The sequence below is a fragment of the Gallinula chloropus genome (genome assembly GCF_964237585.1).
Source record: "Gallinula chloropus genome assembly, chromosome: 3".
Lineage (NCBI taxonomy): Eukaryota > Metazoa > Chordata > Aves > Gruiformes > Rallidae > Gallinula > Gallinula chloropus.
Window position 1 is genome coordinate 49,803,821 of NC_140087.1, and position 19,404 is coordinate 49,823,224.

Consider the following 19,404-nt stretch of genomic DNA (forward strand, 5'->3'; position numbering starts at 1 on the left):
TGTTGCATTGTAGGAGCCTATGTGCCCAGCCTGCCAGAGGAGGGCTTGCTCGTGGCAGCCCAGGGTGCAGGGGAGAGGAGTGCAAACGCGGGGGTGAGTAAGAGAAGAAGGCACAGGATGTCAGTGGAGGCTTCGGGGCTACAAACAGCTCAGCAGAAAACGGCAACCTAAATCTGGGAGCAGGGCAAAAAAGGCTTATAGGTATAGAGAAAGTAGGTGAGAAATGTACAGCATATGTAAGGTACTAATTATATAGGCCTTTCAGACATAACATGGAGTTGCCCACCAAAGACAAAGAGCGAGGTGTAAAGCACAATGGATGGTGTACAAATATAGCCCCAGGTGGACCTTAGAGAAGAAAGAAATCAGCACCTGCAAAGTCATGTTCCTCCTGGCAAAGAAGAGGGAGAAAACTCTACCACCGCCATCATGCTCCTCCCAGCCAAAACCTAGAAAAACTGGTGGCTCCTGGTAACCATTCCCTCCCCCTGACTGAAGTCAACAACCCAAAGACTTCAAGAGAAAGAGTGGAAGGGTAAGTATAGCACTGGGGAGAGGAGTAGATGCTAGGAAGCCTGTGTTTTATTGAACTGTTATTGAGACTTTTCCCCATGTTAGCATTATTTTCTTCTGACAACAATTAACAATATTTTGAGATGCTTCATGTCTCCCTTTTTTCCCTGTATAATTTCCTAATTTGCCAAATTCACAGTATCTTGCTTAGCGCCTGGAATGGAACTTTAAGATTCTCCTGCTGACACTGAAATGCCAGGGGTTTTGCTGTACCTTTTCCGTAGGGTGAGTTCTTTTTCACAGGAGTCAAATGACACTTCATTGAGTGCTGCTGCCTCTTACAGCGTACTTCAGAGTTCAGTAAGCAGAACAAAAACCCCAGCACAATTTGCCTTTTTGAACCAACACCTAATGAATTAATTTAGTTTCCTCAAAAAAAAAAAAAAGGTGTTTGTCCACAATAATTTGTAATAAAATGCCATTTACCATTGGCAGCCAGCAAGTGTGCTCTGTATTGAACATACTCAACTGTGCAGGGCAGCTTGGGTTTCGATCCTGTTTGTAAGTAGTAGCATCTTCTTCAGTTTCTGTGGTTGACAATATTTACAATATCTGTAAATTATACACAAGATTACAGGCATATGATATGATAGAAGCCTGTATCTGGGGAGGGGGGGGGGGGGAAGCTTACTCTAGTTGTCCTCCCTCTCAACACAGACAGTGAAAGTACCCCAGTGACAGCACATTGCTTTGAAGTAGATTTGTTTAAACCTGCTACTATAATGAGCTTGGGAAAGATGACTGGAAGGCTTTTAAAGCTGAAAACCCACGTTTTGTTAGAGCAGGAACTACAATAACATTTTTAAAGTAAAAAAATAAATAAATCAGCGCAACTCGTGAAGACAGATTGGAAATAAAAGTACTCAAATCTTGAACTCCCCGTGCTGCAGAGAGGCTCCTGCCTTCAGCTAAATTTCCACTCTTCCACAATGGTGGCAGAGATTTCCTGGTCCCCTCTCTTCCTTAGGAAACTCTTCCTATCATCTCAGAGGCAGGACTTCCCGCTTTTCACTGTGATCTCTCATGAACTGATTGGGCTGCCCAGAGGGTTTTAGTTTTTTGTTTGCATCACCTAACCTACTCAATGTAAGTTCAGCTCAGAGCAGGGATCTTAAATAATACAAAAGCCTCAGCCACCTAATCCACACAAGGCAGTTTTCCCTTCTCCTGAATCACCTTTCAACAGGAAAGTAGCATGTATTTGAAGCTGCAAGACAGTCTGTTCTCGTATTAGCATCAATCTAAACACAGTGTTCTCGGAGAAATTGTTAATTTCAAACTGTATATTGTGGTAATAAGCGCTAACCAAGCATTTTTTCTGACAGGTAATTTTCTAGATCTGTCGCAAGCTGCAGAACACAATTCCTCAGAGAAACATTAGCTTTCAGGATTGATGAGAATAAGAGTAAAGGGTGAAGCAGAGTAGGCTAAACTCCATTAAAATCATGGCAGAAGCTTGGATTTTTCAATATATTAATTATGTGATGCAACCATTTTCTTAACTGAATTTGGCAAGTAGCCAACTTAACACAGGAGCTAAAACGTTGTTGGGACATTCAGCCAGAGAATGAATTGAGTGCATATCTTTTGGTTCTAAAATGTCATAAAAAGGGAAGTGTCGGGGGTTAAACACACGTGTTTTGACACAGTCTTCAAGCGTGTTTTGTATTACGATCGCTCTTCAGTTTAGGTATGTCAACTCTGCTTTCCTGCTGTAAAATCAGAAGTCCCTGTGTTACCACCAGTTGGCCCTCAGCAACCAAAGAGCAGATTTAGGTCTACTGTCTCACAACAAGTGAGCTGTTCCTGGGGGCAGGCAGCTAGCACAGTCATTCCTATTCATCCATTGGCATGTATTAAGCCTTCCTGACCTGGTCTGTTTGTGAGTTTTTTCTCTGAATTCAGTGGACATTAGGAAAGGCCCTCTACAAATGATTCCAACACGTCTATTTCCTTGGAAGCAGTGATCAGATGGATGAGTTTTGCAAAATCACATCACGTGTTACTGATGTGAAAAGCATTTTCTGACTGCCTCGATGAAATCCATAAGCACGGCTGATCATTGTGCCATTGTTCTCTGCAAAACTAAGTCATGTCTTGCTGGATATTGATAGGGGGGTTTTTAAGATTTTATAGTGAAGAGTGAAATGAAAAATATGAAGTAGAAATTGAAACAATCTATTTTTAAAATCTGGTTAGAGGTGTCCCTACTAATATTCCATGGGAGTTGCCTTGAAATCCCCTGATTCATATTTCTGTAAAATTTCACAAAATGTTATGCCTTCCAGAGATGAAACTGTACTTTTATTCCATGGAGCTAAATCCTATCTGCTTCTGGTTCCTTTTAACCCACACCTTTTGCATAGTTTTCCTTTTACCTCTTCAACCCACGTGTGATAGATATCATGCAAAAATAACGCTGTGAGAAATTACTCTTAACTTTCCGATAAATCATTCCTTTGGTGACTGCCATGTTCTCAGGGCTCCTCGGGGAAAACAGGTGGTTGTTGGAAACATACATCAAGTGTTTTCTGTCACACATAAATCTTAATTCCTAGGATTCATCTGTTAGGATGTAACCAGTCAGTAGACTGAACTCTAATGGAACTGGCCTGAGTATCTCCGGCCAGCTGACACTGCTGTGGTACTTGCTTTATTGTACTGGTATCTGTATCCCTTTGAAGGTGTTCAGAGAGGTGGATGGGGATTAAAAGGCTACAGGGCATTTTTAGCAGCCCAGATAGGGGCTACCTGCTGTTTTATATCCGCTCTAAATTGGCTTTGCCTGGCGACTGAGAGACCATTGGTTGGTTTCGAGTGTCTGTGAAATGGGCTTTGTTAACCTGTCGTGTCATAACAGGGCTGTTTCATCACTTGCTTAACCAGCTATCCTGAGATATCGGTGGTCTCAAAGAGGTTCTCCTTGCATTAACTTTCCCATAGCAACTGCATTAAACAGTCAAGTGCTGCCACAAGTATTAATTTCTTACATTCTCTTACATGTCACATAAAATTTCCCTTTTTTTTTTTTTATACCTAGTATAGCAATTTGTCTTTAGATCTTCTGTTAGGCTCAAAAGTGTGACTCACTGATGGTTTAAAAATCCAATTCTGCTTTTACTTGCCCCAGCAAGGTCATTAGATTTCAGCTGGTGGGGCAGTGTGCAGCCTGCTTTCCCAATCCATGGATCTGAGCACAAAGGAATTGCCTTGTGTTGGTTGCGTAGTCCCTTCCTTGAACAGCTGGGGAGAGCAGGTCTCAGAAGGTTTCCCTTCTTTTCAAATTAGCCACTAGCCTGGTGGTAAAGTGACTTCACAGTCTCTTTCTTCTGCCCTATTCAAGTCAGAAAGTAACTTCACAGTCCACTTCTTTGTCTCTGTTCAAGCCACAATCTCAAGCGGTGACACCTCCCTGCAGCTTCTTTACAGTCTTTTTAATGTGTGAGATATTTTTGTGCTACGTTTGTGGGTGTGCCTGTAGGTTATGTGGCATCACCCTATCTTAAATGAAGTCGTCTTTCTGTCAGGTACATCCTCTTCACTAAGGAGTTTTGCACACAGCAGTAATAAGGAAATCTGCTGTCTTGGGCTGGCCGCAGCTTCACAGGTTGTATTAATAGATAGGATTAGCGACGGACAACAGGTCAGAAAGCTGAAAAGCTCCTGTCCCTTCAGATTTCCTTCTTTAGATCATTAGTCTCATTGAAGAGATCCCTCAAATATAGGGAGCAGAAACCTGAGGAAAAGGCTGGAACCATCTTACTTCGCTGAGACGTGCTGGGGAAAGGGCAGTTTCTGGGTCACAAGCTCCGCTGAAAATGTCCGTCCAGTTTTCTCCACAGGCACCCTGGAGGAACAACAACATCGGCTTTCTGAGCAGAGAGGCAGCTGTCACAGAGCAAGGAGAGACTATCATAGGTTTCTACCTCCTGGCTTTGGGTATGTACTAGCTTGGATGTGAAAGGAACCTCCTGAGGAGCGGTTGGTATTGGGTTCAAAGTGATTCATTTGGGTTTCATCCCTAATGGAGCAGGATGTTAGAAAACACAGCGTTTTCCTTCAGCTATAACAAGATCAGTTGAGGTTGCTTTCGTTAAAAAGAGATAAATAATCAATGCAGAAATGCAGGGGGGGGGGGGAAACCCCAAACAGGCAAGCCTATAAACTTTGAACTAATGTTCACTCGTTTGTGGACCACAGAAGTACCTTACTGAAGTGCACGATGCTGCCATGTCTTCTCGTGTCTCGGAAGCACTGAATTAACGATCTGTGATTTCCAGGGTTAGGACTGCTGCTGGACAGTTGGCATCCTACAGGTACTTCCTGCAGAGACAGAAAAGTACAGTTCCGTAGCTTTAATTTATTGGCTTTTTAGGTTATTTGTGCTGCTCGTGGTGTAAACAGTGGATGCACATAGAAATAGGCTGCTTCAAACAGGGCCTGTGAAAGATGGAAGTGCTAGAACTCTGTCCTGTGTTAACAGCCCCAGTACTGCGTGTTTATTTTGGTTCTGCTGCAAGACGGCCACTTAAGTGTATAGCAAGGATTTGAAGATGGCACCCAATATGAACTCAGTTTGTTCTCAGAACAATTTTGGTTTGTTTAAATATTGTTTATTTGGGGCAGACTCGTTGCAGGATACAAGGAAACTCAATGACATTTCAAAGAATGCAGGTTTGCTAGGTAATCAAAATTTCCAACCATAAAACCTCACAGGAAAATACAAGAAAAATTAACTTCTATTAAATCTGTTCTTCCAAACAGCATATACAAAAATGTTTCTGTTTTGGAATGATTGATTCTGGTTTTGAATGATTGATTATGGTTTTGAATGATTGATTTCTATTTTTTTTTCCCTTTTTCTAAGCTTGTCACATATTGCAAGTAGTTTACTAACCCTCAGCTTATGCTTGAGACAAGGTCTACAGAAGTTGGAAGATAAAATTATAAATATATTCTAGGAGGTTTACATGAGACTTTCTTTTTTTACCTACAGGAGGTTCAGGAGGGAAAAGTTGTGTTTAAAATAAAAATAGATATTTTAGTAAAAAATATATGGCTTCTATCTTAGGAGACTTAATTAGGAAAGTGGCTGCAAGACAAATCAGAGTTGTTCCAATTTATCCCCAATCTGTTCACATCTGAGTGCCCCTTCATGAATGGCTGGGAAGTGGCTCAACCATCAGCTAATGAATTAAGCAGTTGCACTTAAGACTAGAAAGAACATCTGAGGTCAGCAAGGCTAGTCCCCTGCTGTGACAATATATAATCTCATTTATGAAGCTAACATGCTCCCTCATATAACTGGCCCGGGTTTCCTTGGTGTTGCCACCACTCTCTCAATTGACAGGCTTTGTTTCTCTGTTGAACAGGAGCCTTTGCTAAAAAATTTATCACTGAAGCAATTACACCAACCTTATACCTTTGTTTGTCACTCCTTTTACCTGAAATAACTTTTTATCTGCAACTAACATCCTACAGCTGCTTGGAATTCCTGAAGGAGCAATCATACCCTGTGTTTGACCTTTGCATTCCTACATTAAGCAAGTGAGGGTAATAGTTCTTTGGGTTTTTTTGTTTGGTTGATTATTTCTAATTCTTTTTAATTCTAATTTATTTATCTCCTTTCTTCTATCATCCCATCCTATCAGCCTTTTTGCACTGTCTTTTCCAACCAGGACTTTAACTTCCAGTCAGGGCTGAATACAGCATCCAAGGACTGTCTTGCCACTGCCATTCACATTAATATTAACCCTTCTCTAGCTCTCCTGACCCCTCCTAGTGCTGCCTCTGCATCACTCTAGTAGTCCAAACTTCTTCCATCAATCAACAAGCAAAGGTGTTTTCTTCTGCTGCTTCCTAATGGTGACCCTATATCTTCTAGCAAATACTTTTTAAAGTGCCTAGGGTGCCTGTGCTTTTATGTTGTACATCTATTGGGTTTTGATTGCTCCAGATCCTTCTGCCAAGCTCACAAGTGCTTGTCATGTTTTAACTACTGTATTTGAAACTTACCCTCCAGGTGCAAAACACCAGGTGTATTTCTTGCAGAACATGTATCACTGCTCCAAATTAAGTGTATTGTGAATCTGGTTAATGATGATAGAGGTAGGTGAACCCTTCTGCAATAAGAATGTTGAAAAAAAAATCTGCCAATAATACTTAAATCTGAAAAGGCCCTGTGTCTTCTCCTCAAAGGTCTACCACTGCACTTCTACAAGCACCCTATCAGTTTTCAGCTATTTGCTATATGTACACCAGTAACTCAGTCGTTCTGGGGAGCAGTGGTGTGGTAGAACCAAGTACCCTGTTATGCAGGCACCCTCTCACCCTTCTGGTGGCAGAGGACGAAGGCCAGTCTGCGCGTTACCTTCCTGTGCCTGCGCTGCTTCAGGGGTCTGGAAAGACAATCTGCTTTGCAGGAGGAGTCTGTGGGTACTTCCCAGATTTCATGTTCAGATTTCATACTTTTGGGGGTTTGATGGCAGTGGAAAACAGTTCCAGTGATTACACTTCCACAACCACTGCAAGTCTTCCTCTTTTAAATGTAAATCACCAGTGCAGCTTTTTGCAGATTCTGGTGTATGTTTCCAACGCCAAAGGTGCACAAGTGATGGGTGCTAGCACTTACCCAGAAGACGGGGTTCCTCTGAATTTTTTCATCTTTGCTAGATAATGTCCAAAAATAGGCTGTCTGTATCTGGCCAAGTCCTCCCAGTCACACATCTTGACAGAGGACGTGAATATCCAAGAATTGTGATCTAACACCTTTTGCTGAGATGGGGCTTCTTTGTGTGTCCCCTTCTGGAAATTCTCACATATCACAGGCAGTGTGGATGCCATAGGTGACAGACGGGACACTGGTGTATGTGTCACAGATCATATACTGGCCGGGCTTCCAGATGCAGACAGAGGGGTTCTCAGAACACTGTACGAAGACTTGAGCTCACAGCCCGTTCTGGAATAGGTGTTGTACCCAAACATCGCAAGCAAACCAGCATCGAAGCACATGAGTGCCTTGTGTAAATGCTGATGGATTTGGAGATCACTGCGCTGCTTCTTGGCATCTGAGCCACTCTGACATCATTTTCCTTGCAAACACCTTGGCCAGGGGACCGACAAAGTGCAGGGGGAAAAGATGCAATGCCGACCTCCTACAGCCTGCTTGGAGGGACTACCAGCCACTGCGTTACACTCTGTTACGTCAGTTGCGTCAGCATTCCCTTTCTGAAGGCAGCGCTTCGTTTCCATTCTTCCTTTCTGTGAGTTCAGAACTGTCTTTGGCAGACAGGGGCAGCTCATCCTGTTGCTAGCACTGCACCCAATTGCTTTTTGCCTTTGCACTAAGTGATGTGGTTCTGTGGAGAGTCCTCGTACAGGCGGCCCAGCGAGGCCGTGGAGTCCCCTTCTCTAGAAACATTCAAAACCTGCCTGGACATATTCTTGTGTGACCTAATCTAGGTGATCCTGCTCCGGAGGAAGGGTTAGACTGGATGATCTTTCAAGGTCTTTTCTTACACCTAATGTTCTGTGGTTCTGTGATAGTTTAAGTCATTAGATACAACTTAAAAGTACTGTCCATCATAGCTAGCTGAATTAAACTTGGACCTGGGGTGGAGGGAGGGACAAAAGGAATTTTTTCTTCATAATTATTAATTGGAATTCTTAAATAAATTTTTCCTCTCTGCGTTCAATTTGTTCTGTGCTCGTTTTCCCTGGTTGCACATTGAACTGGAACTGTTAGAGTGAATATTTGGGATAAAAGGAAATTTCAGGTCAGCATGAGACAATATTTTCTAGAGAACAAATTCTGACTTTTTTGTGAGTGCTCACATCAGCAAGGCGTGCTGACAGCATGACCAGGAAATTGGAACAGACCACGAGACCCAAACATGCCTTTAAATGGCACACGTTTCCGACTGGTAACAGTACACTGCTATTTGACAAGTGACAGTATGAGCATTATTTTTGGTCATTATTTGACAGATAAATCTGAGAAGGTGGGAAAGGAAACAAGCTACTCACCAAACATTCATCCACAAAATGACTGCATTTATTGAACAAATAATCTCTCCACGCTTTGTCAAGTCTAAAACATGATGACTCTTCTCCTTCCTGCCAAAATTGGCAATACGCCCTGGATAGGATATTGTGTGCATATAATTAGCAAGGAAGACTAAAACCAGAGCAGGATCGCTTCACGGTTGCAACAGTAAATGACAGCTTTGCAAAGCCTTTAGATTTTAATCACTCATTTAAATAAAATTTTCTAGTCTGAAAATATTTTACAGCAAACCTCTTCAGATAGACATTCATGCTTGGTAGTTGAATCAGTAATTGACTTTGTTCATGCCTGCTCTATATCTAGATGCTCAATCCAATTTCTGTCCTGGAGATAAGGTTATTTGCTGAGGGGAAAGCGTAGCAGTGTCTTGTGACACTGAGCTTTTACCTTTTTTGCTCTTCTTGAATTTTTCCACTTAAGGCTCCCTGTATATTTTAAGCTGCAGATGGGTGAGCCGAAACGCCCTTTTTTCTAATTCATTCTTGTCAGGTTTTACAAGTAAAGGCCATGAAACAATGCCTAATAATAACAAGCCCAAGTACAAATCATAACAGCCTGTCTTAGCTCAGCATTCATTGGAAAAGTGGATGACCAGCTCAGAGCTATCAGTCCCCTTGTACCAAATTTACCTCTGCAAAAACATCAATTGAGTGTTAACAGTGAAATTGCACGTAGCCTCAGGTGTTTATTGCTTGTTCAAAGCCCATCTCCGGTACATGAGAGAGAAAGAAGATATGTCTGGATACTTGGGCTTGAGTGATTTGGCAGGAATCTCTGTAAAACTGTTGTGTTCCCTCTTAGCTAAACAATCCCACTGCTCTCAGTCGCTTTCAGCAGAGATGTTTTCAGTATCCTTAGCCACTCTTGCTGCCCGCTTTTTCAGTGCTTTCTTTGCAGGGTCTGGCAGACAGCACAGCAATACAGGGCTTTGTCAATAGGGTTTTGGATCCCAACTGCCACTGGTTTACTTGGCAGCCTTCCCATGCATTCCCCAGGTATCACAGATAGCGGCACCAGCCTGACCTGTGGAGCACTTTTAACGCCTGTGGGTCAAAGTGCTGTATTAGGGGGTATGGTTCCAGGGGAAGGAGTACTACTGAATTATATAAGGCATATACAATTTTTTTAATACTGCTGTCCATCCTGTCCCTTCTACCTCCGACTGTTTGCAAAAGTGTTACTGAGTACTTTTCTGCAGGTGTCGGAGGAGTAAAGGTGACTCCTAAGATGTTCAGCGTTTGTCAACGCTCACTTGACCTCTTCTACTCTGATACTGTCAGCCTCATGGCCGCTGCTCTTGGTCCTGCCCTGTATTAATGAACTTCAGTAATGGTGTGTTACCTGTGCATTTTGCCATTTCAGAGGCCAGCATCTCTCATGCATCAGCAGCCCGTATGAGACAACATTGCAGTTTAAGATTATCCTCCCTAACCCTTATGTTGGGGGGAAGCATTCAGTTTCTTCCTATCTTCTATTTTTTGTGATCTCAGCTACCTTTTGAGCTCAAGTAAAACCTCTCCTTTCACACCAGAATGACCTTAGGGTCCTGGGTTTGGATTTGGGGTTGGTTTTTTTTCCTCATATACTCTTTGAGTGATTATTGCTAGCAACCTGTGAAAAGAAAGGAAAAAAAAATCAAGCTGGTTCCCTCGGTCATTTCTTTTCTATCCTCTTGTTTTATTGAGTTGCCACCTGGTGACACCAGTGCCTTACAGCCCTTCCAAGTTCAGAGGTTTCTTTCTGGGCTCCTGACCTTCAAGTTATCTACCCTGAGGCTCGCACTGCCTGGGGAATAGCTGAGGAGGTCCCTGCCCTCAGTGAGGGCCTGAGCTCCCGCTGTGCTTTGCCCGCGCAGCGTTTTCAACCTGTCAGGGTTTGGGTGGGAGGTTGGTTGTTTCAGTGTGTTGGTTTTGTGTTTTGGGGTGGGGGTTTTTGTTGTTCTGTTTGGGTTATGGTTTGGGTTTTTTTTAAATTCAGTCAGCCCCGGAACAGCCCATCTCTCTGAGCACGTGGAGATCCAGCGTCCCACAGCCGCTGCTCTGGTCAGTCGCATTTTTATGCAAACACTGATTTTGTCTCTGGTTACTCTGAACTTTACTGAGTGGTTAGTTCCTCCAACTTGTTGGTCAGGGTATCAATATGGCCTACTTCCCAGACAGGTCAGACATTTTAGGGACTGGATACGGCAGTGCAGACTCGTGCCCTGCCTTGGTTAAGTGGATCGTGCCTATCCTCAGAAGTGCTGTGGGCACACTCACTGGGTAGTTTTCTCTGTCTGTCTGTCTACTTTCTCATCCCCATCCTCAGCATGTGAATGTAGTTTCAAAAGTGATGGCAAATATTGTGTCTCTGCCACCTCAATCTAAATTATGTGTGTTGCTCAGTTACTTCTTTAAAAGACACTTACTCTGCAGGCAGGAGGAACTCGCTCTCTATATTCCCAAAAGTGCATGGGCATGACAAGGTGAGGGAAGCCCTCCTAGCCATTCCCCCATGTTGACAAATGTTTCTATTTACAAAGTAGATGCCATTTTATTCTGTCTGCCATTTTAGCACTATGTCTTCCTATTGACAGGGAAAATATTTCCATACCTAACTGCCTAGGAAACCGTCTTGCCTTACAGAAGGTAGAGCTGATACACGCAAACACAGCTTCCGTGTTGGCACTGCAAACAATCCTGAAGCATTTCCAAAGTTGTCCTGCTCCCCTGGTGCCCTGCTGTTCCTATTTATAATACCTGCATTCAGACAAAGATCAGAAATCACTCCTGATGAAGGGCGCGCAGTCGGATTAAACGAGGCTCGATTAAGAAACATTGTCACCTAGTGGCCAGAAGCAGATGTACTTGTTGTTGATCTTATAATGAGATAGATAGATAGATGTATATATATATAACATATATATATAGATATATATGTACGCATCTTGGTGTATCATTGCACTATTTCTGGTTAATACCATATGCTGAAGCGTCAGCTCTTCCTGGTTTGAAAGCGCTTTAGTTAGCCATGTGCCTTTGCTAAGCAAGCCAGAGCAGCAGCAGCAGCTTAGCAGTTTTGCCAAGAGAACTTAGTAAAAGGGAATTGCTCTGCAGAAAAAGGAGTTCGTAGTGCCACACAGAGACTGCCCCATCAACCACCTCCCCTCGCACTCCAGACCACCCAGAGCACCTCACTAGGCACCAAGTACCTTACCTCTGCGTTTGGAGACCAAGTGCCTTGTCTTTGGCGTTCCAGCTCATGATGCTCTCCAGGTGGCCTGGAGCTTTGGAGGCAATTTTCTTCCCTCCCACCTCAGCTGAGGCAGCCTAGCAGGGGAGTGCATGCTGGGTTCCCAATGTGTGGGGTTGTTGGTGCTTCCTGAAGGAAGGCAGCTGCTCTCTTGATGCATTAAACCTGTCAGCCATCTTTTGTCTTGTGAATGCCTCTGAATATCCAGAGATGCTGTGCAATATCATGGCTCTCTTCAGAGGGTATATTTGCCCCTTGCTGTGTCAATATACAGAACCTTACTCTGGGATATTGACTGCTTGTGCCTGGGTAGAGGGATCAATGCTTTTCTCCTTCACCTGGTAACTAATGTTGTACCCTGACATCAACTGTGGGGAACAAAACGACCAGCTGCTGGGTTCCAAAACCTCTCCTAGGCTGCAGGTACTCCACGGAGGTAGGTGTTTTGCTCCACGTCACTGAGGTGAGGTAAGGCTACCTGTAGAAGCAGTGGCAGAGCTGGTTTGGGGGGTGGAAACATGAGTGAACAGGGACCTGGGTGCTGTCTGACCTGCTGCTCAGCCCCACTCTGGCAGCTGCCCTGGAGCCACCCCTTCACTGGCTAAGTATCTTTTTCAACACTCAGCTTGATGGTTATGAGTGAACATTTTGTTAAAAGCCATTCATTTCTACATGTTCCAAAAACTGGGATCCAACTTACCAAGGTCTTACACTAATAGGAGGAGCAATAGCTGGGCACATTTGGAAACTCTAGGTCTCTCTGACCGAGCGTAACTAGATATGTACAAGTCAGGTATCTCTGTTCCTGGGGAGCAAGAGAGGACACAATTTTGTTTAAAAATAAATGAAAGAAGACTTTAAAGCTTCTGAAATGTCTGTTCTAAAAGTTGTCTTCATAGATATTATCAGGTGTATTGCTGGAAAATGTTCCCATCTGGGTGAGATGCTAGACTCGTCTAAGAGAAGAAATGACACTTCTCAAGGGAGGGCTGGTGAAGCAGCTCTCTGGCTGTGTGCATGAACATTTGGAAACCACTGCTGTATACAACATATCTGCAGCTTTTAGCAGATCATAGTCTCCACTCTAACAATCTTTCCCCTTTCCTTTTGTCCTCCAGGTGTTACATTTAATGAGCTTCATCTATCTGTCCACTAAAGCAAAAAACCCAACACCTCTAGGCCCTGAAATGGTGGATCTTTGACACACACAGCAGTTGCTCTTGGTGTCTCTACTGTTTTTGCTGCCAGGGTTTTTTTTGCTTGTTCCTGCTTCTGAAATGTACCCAGCTACTTAAAAAGGCTTCATGCACAGGTTTTCCAATGGATAACCTTGTTTAATTTGTTTCCAATGGAACAAAAGGGTAATTTTAAAAGCCACATCACACATTTGCACACTAAACTGCTTCTTGCTTTATTTACCTTTTTATTTCATGGATTCTTATTTTTTTTCCCCAGGTTGGCTGTCTTGGTTTGGAAACAGCATTGTGATTTTTGTCCTGTATAAACAAAGACATCTTCTGCAGCCCACTGACTACCTCACATTTAACTTGGCAGTATCAGATGCTAGTATCTCTGTGTTTGGTTACTCACGGGGGATCATTGAAATCTTCAATGTCTTCAGAGATGATGGATTCATTATCACGTCGATATGGACTTGCCAGGTAAGACTGGATTATACTTGTTCTGACAAAATAGCTGCAGCTACTTACGTGTATATGCTATATATATAAATAAACAGGTAGGTCAAAAAGAACGAAAGAACACTGACTTTCCAAAAGAACAGTGTTGTCTTACGTTACACCCATAAGACTATGCATTTAATCAGTGTTTGACCAAAATTCAGGGATTTTTCTGTCTATTCACTGTAGTACCTTCTAGTTTGGGGTTCTTGCTTCACATCATAGCTCCCTCTCATGTTGGAAAGATAAGGTGTAGGCTGTGGTCCTGTGAAGTTGTTGGCACTTTAACATTTGATTTGAAGAGATGTAGACTCCTACTTGACAAGGCATGTAGAGCAAAGTATCCACACTTGGCTATACCTGCATATTTTAGCTTCTACAACTTTTACCAAATCAGTTGCAACTCATCAGTCTTACCCCGAACTCTTGGTTGGTTTGTTGCCTGTGTATGATGAGTGACTTAACTTCGTGGCACAAACATACCTGAATTTGGAGGCAGCTTTTTGTGGGAGAACTCAGAAAATCCTGTTGTTGTTAATTCTAAAACACACCTGTATAGACAGAATATATATACATCTTGTGGGTAGATAAGCAGAGGCCTGGTTCCCCAATGCTTTTGGTAACATCTGTGAGAATGATAGTATTTAGTGTGTCTGTTGCATGAGGGAATCAAAAATCTGAAAATAACAGGCTAGCCTACGGCAAGGTGTAAGAAAGATCACAATGAAGGAAAAGGGAGAGAGAAATGCTCCTTTCTTCTTCATGTTTTTTGTTGTTTGGGGTTTTTTTTTAATTTTTTTTTCAAGAGGAAGTTGAACTATTGTGCAGCATGGATGAAAGAACTCTTACAGCTCATGTCCCCTCCTTTTCAATACAAAGGTTCAGTTTACCCAGAGAGGAAAGCTTCCCACAGATGTCTCTGATTAACCTAGGAGCTGTATTATTTTCTTGTTTAAAATGTATGTCTAAAGCCATTTGGCAGAAAAGGATTTATCAAAATGAAGTTAATTACTTCTGCAGCAAAATCCCACTATTTCTCTAAAGGTAACACTTACAGTGACAGTCTCAGGTGTGATGAGGAGAAATTTCAAGGACAGCTTTTATTTTATTTTATTTTATTTTATTTTATTTTATTTTATTTTATTTTATTTTATTTTATTTTATTTTATTTTATTTTATTTTATTTTATTTTATTTTATTTTATTTTATTTTTTCTTTGTTTTATTTTTATTAATGGAAATCTTTAGTCCCTAGATAGACACAGACATACCTGCAAGCTGTAAAATTCACTCCCACACTTAGAATTAAACAGATTCCCATTTTTCCCTGCCTCAAGAAAGGTTGGAGCTATGATTAAGAAAGGAAAGGTGAAATCTGAATTGCTAGGTACAGTCCTAGCTTAGCTGCAGGCTTCCTATGTGACACAGTAAAACATTCAGAGTGAAAACCTGTGTCCTAACTTAACATTTACAACCCAACAGGTTGAAAGAGGTAACATTAAATGACCCTTTTGTGTCCCCTGTCCAACCTCTTCCGGAGCCTCTTCTATGTTTTGGGCCCTTTTTTGTGCTGTAAAAACCAATTCACAGAGAAATGAACGCTGTGTCCATGCGTCTTGCTTTGCATGAGAGTCATCTCTCAGCAGCCTCAGTTTTCTTCCACAATGCCTCTGCCTGAGGGTCCCTCTCTGGCTGACTTTAAGCTGTTTAGAGTCTCGTTACAATGATCTGGCTTTTTATTTTTAGACGTAAAAAGAGTGTGATGGAGGCGTGCTTAATCTTCCTGTGTTTGAACTGCCTTTACAAGGAGAGAAGACATTCAAAACACTTTTGGGGTACCCATATAGCTTTTTCTGTCAGGGTGTGTTAAGTAATCTTATTTGTATCTCCTGGTTTTAAAAAGAATTCTTTGTAAGATATGGATATCAAGCAAAGTGTTAAGGCACTTGGAGCAAAAGATTTTGTTCAGGACATTAATAATGCATTGGATTTTCTAAACACTCTGATTTGCAAAACATTTATGTTTCTGCTTTGGTAATCCTCTGTAGCCTCTAAAAGTTAACATGTACCATTTCAAATAGGAACTGATACTGTATTAATGCTAACTAAAAATTCACGGTAACCCACAGAAGTCAATTTGTACTGTGAATAAATAGTTTGAATTGTTTGTGACATGTTGAGTGGCTGAACTAGCTGTGGCTTGTTGAGAGACAGCAGGATTCCTACTTCTATCAAGATTTTGTTTTGTGTTAGTGGTGTCAAACACATGCTTGAACCCTGACGTCCATCTTCTTGAATGTTAAGCTTAAGAAAACAGAAGCCAGTGATGAAAAAGTAACTTATGGAAGCAGAGCAGCTATTTTAAGGAACAATATTGTGCAGAAGTAGGGGGAAGCTTTTGGGCACAGCAAAAATGTGGACATTTCCACGTGTGTGTGTGGATGGTCAGCACAAAGGTCATTCTAAAAATGTTCAACATTAAACAGAGGAAGGGTTTTGACAGCTTTGGGTTTTTTGGTATTTATAAAGTGTGGTACATTCATAGTCCAACCAGAATGAATGTCACAGCTGGAAGATGAGGAGTGAGGATCTTGGTGCCAGGAAGGTATGGTCTATGCTTTCCATCGCACCTCTACAGAGATTGTGTCTCTGATCCCCTTCACTGTACTCGAGCTCCTCTGCAAGCAGCTGGGATGACAATTTAGGTTGTTGCACTCGCAAACACAGCTCTTCCCTTAACATGGCCTATGTATTTTCCCTGACTTGGTTTGTTTTGCTGAGGCCAGAGGATGGCCTTACTTGGCTTTCCGTCATCGTCCGTTTCACTACACATTTGCTCCTACTTGATCAGTCAGCTTCTGCTGTCAGGTATGCTTAGGGAAGCTTTATTTTCCCAAACTAGCCTGTCATTTCTGTTTATGAAGAAATTTCATGAGCTCACCTCACTTAATCCACTTAACTATTTTCCTTTCCTCTGACTTGGGCCTCCTTCTGTGCCCTTGGGTAATATTTTTCAAAATTAAGGTTCACCTTTCTCAGCTGCCCCAGTTAGAGGGAGTGAGGGAAAGACAGACAGATACAACTTCTCTTTCAAAACAGCCTAGGCTGTGAAAAGTGTCTGTAACAAAAGATGCACCTCCAGCTAAAAGGACCATCTCGTGTCATACCTGCTGAATGCCACAGATATGTATGATCCCAATCCCCTTTTCTGCATGGAAGAAACACCACTGTTCTTCCCCGTGCCAAACATTATTTTTCTTTTTGGAGGTCTGACAGAGATCTCCTCTCACGAATGAGGTGGTATGGTAGGTCTGTATCCAAATGCTGCCCCTGCTGAAAGCTGTGTATTGATGAGTTTTTCCAAGGGTGGCTTTTGGAGTCTGCTTTCACTTCTTGTTTGTCATTTCTCTGCTCTACCATCGTGTCTTAGTCCTGATCTGGACAGAGGGAGGACAGTCAGTCTCTAGCACATTCATTTTTTAGCCTCTAGTAATATTGTCAGTAAGTAAACTAGTTCATGTAGTAAAGTTCAGGTCAGGGAATGTAAGCCAGTGACCAAGAGCCATCTGTTCCCCCATCAGCCATATTTCTAATAAAAAGGTGCCTTGGGGTGCATTTTTGTCCTTTCCATGCATTCTCTATTTGCTGAATTTGTGGCTGCGTTGAAACCTATAAATAACATCATGCAGAAATTTTCTTACATGTTGGAAGAAACGATAAGTCTCTGCAGGTAAACACCACAGTTTCTTCTCAACCTTATTAAACAACCAACAGAAAGCTTTTCTTGTATCTGTTAGTCATGTGGTGGATAGAAAAGATACAGACTTCAGGAATCCTCTTTCTATGGGGGAAAGACCGTAACCTGATCCCCATAGGTGCATCACAGTCATGTTTGAAACCATGGGTGGGTTGTGGGGTGCCCTAGAACTTGAAATCCTTCATCATCCTTGTTCCTGACTTTAAACTCGTTCCCTCTAATTGAATAATTTTTTCTTTTTTTGTTTTTTTTTTTAAAGAACCTATTACTTGTATTTTGTATGTAAGAAACAGAGATATCTCATCTGTGCACATCAGAGCACAGTGCAATTGTCTCCAGGTAATGGTACCGTCACAGACACACCCACAGCCGCCGACATGCTGACTTGACGCTATTATCACAGATGCACCTACCTCATTGTCTGTCTAGGTATCCCCAGTCCATCTGGCCATCCAGATGGTGCCAAAGCATCCCCAGCAGATCCAGCTCTGCACAGAAACAGCCTCAGGAACAACAACAACAACAAAAATGTTCAGGTTTGAGGTATTGGTGAGCACCACAGTAGCCTGCCCAACAGGATTCAGCCCACGCCACCTCTGTCCCTGCAGCCTGCCCTTGCTGTCCCATGAGGGGCTTGTCTGGAAAGAACCTACCTTCACCCTCTTTTGCAGAAGCTGCTAGATACCTTGTGGAAGAATAAAGCTCCAGAGGGGAGCTGGAGGGAGTGAGGCAACTGTCTTGCCATGTGGTTGGGTTTGCTGCCTAGCACTGAGGAAACTTGCTTTGAATCCCACCCTGCTTCATGCTTTGATGTTTTCTACAGTATTTCCATCAGGCATACCCCAGGCAGAAACAACTGGCAGCACAGTGAGCAGCAGTGAGCCCCACATTGCGTTCCCCATACTCTTTTACTCTGTTGTCCCTCATTCATTTGTGTACTGTTTGCCTGACAGCACCTGTGACGTACTACATCCTAAAAAGGCATGGTGTGGCTGGGAAGTCCAAAATCTTCTAGAAGTGCCAGACTTCATGGGCGTGCACTGATTAGGCCGTGACCCACAGAAATGTGTGGGATTTCTTCCCCCTTAAGAGACTTTTTCCAAATTCTGGCAGTATGGCTGACTAAGTTTCCAGCTGAAATCCCACAGCAATGGGGATCTTTCAGAAGAGCTGGACATGCAATAGCTCTGCTTTAACAATGATGTTGTTGGACAAGGAGGGTTTCCCTCCTTCCCATGGGTATCTGACCACTCACATAGAGAGTTTCTCTTCATCTCTGACCCTGGTATTTTTGCTCTATGGACAGCGGTGCATCCCCATGGATGGAATAGTCTTGGGGCTTATGTTCTTAGGCAGGGCATGTGGATCTGATGGGGAAAAATTAATCCAGATCTCCCACACCATCCATAGGGAAAAGGGAGAATAGATCAGCAATCGCTCTGCATTTCACAGTGATGCTGCTTGCACAGTTAAGGGAAAGATACCGCTGTGAATACCAAGCAATTCTAATAATTTTGTGGCCTGAAGTGAGGCATAACAAACCAAAAGGAAGGTGAAATATGCCCCTCAACTCATTCTAGGTTTTACCACATCCCATCTAGGAGTCAAGCTTGGAACCACAAACACCCTTACACCAAGGAAACAGCTGCAAAGCTGAGCACAGTGGCCTTTACTCCCTCTTATAGATTCAGCTTCCAGTCACTGCCTCTTGCTGACACTTAAACAAATCCAGCTTTTTTGATGTTATTGAATGTTTAGAGACCTAGTATGACATTTCAGAGAAGTAATAATGTCCAACTTCTGTAAAAATTAGAGGTGGGGATCTGAAATGCCAAAAGGAAAATTCCAACAGTAGGAAATTCTGAGATCAATAAAGATGAAAAAATATGGGCTCTTTTCAGAAGTTTAGAGGGGAGGCCTTGTAATCTTGAATGAATTGGTTTATATTTTATTGATGGCATTCACTTTCTCAGACCATGCGTTTATCTCTTTTCCTATACACAGATTGTAAAATATTTCTAAATCTTGTCTGAGGAGGAAACAGAAGATTAATACCTTCTGCTTTTAACAAAATGTTCCGTAAATTGTCTGATAAATCAA

The 19,404-nt window shown here is 42.5% G+C and overlaps 1 protein-coding gene across 1 annotated transcript in view; it reads left to right on the forward strand.

Moving 5' to 3' along the window:
• Nucleotides 1-4,391: 4,391 nt before the first annotated feature.
• The window catches only part of LOC311190526 (visual pigment-like receptor peropsin), a gene marked incomplete at both ends in the record, with an annotated part of 29,486 nt that continues 14,473 nt past the window's right edge, over nt 4,392-19,404 (forward strand). Inside the window, 2 exons of the mRNA XM_084262466.1 lie at nt 4,392-4,512; nt 13,325-13,530. Coding sequence (XP_084118592.1) covers nt 4,392-4,512; nt 13,325-13,530 — 327 coding nt within the window. The remainder of the gene's footprint in view (nt 4,513-13,324; nt 13,531-19,404) is intronic.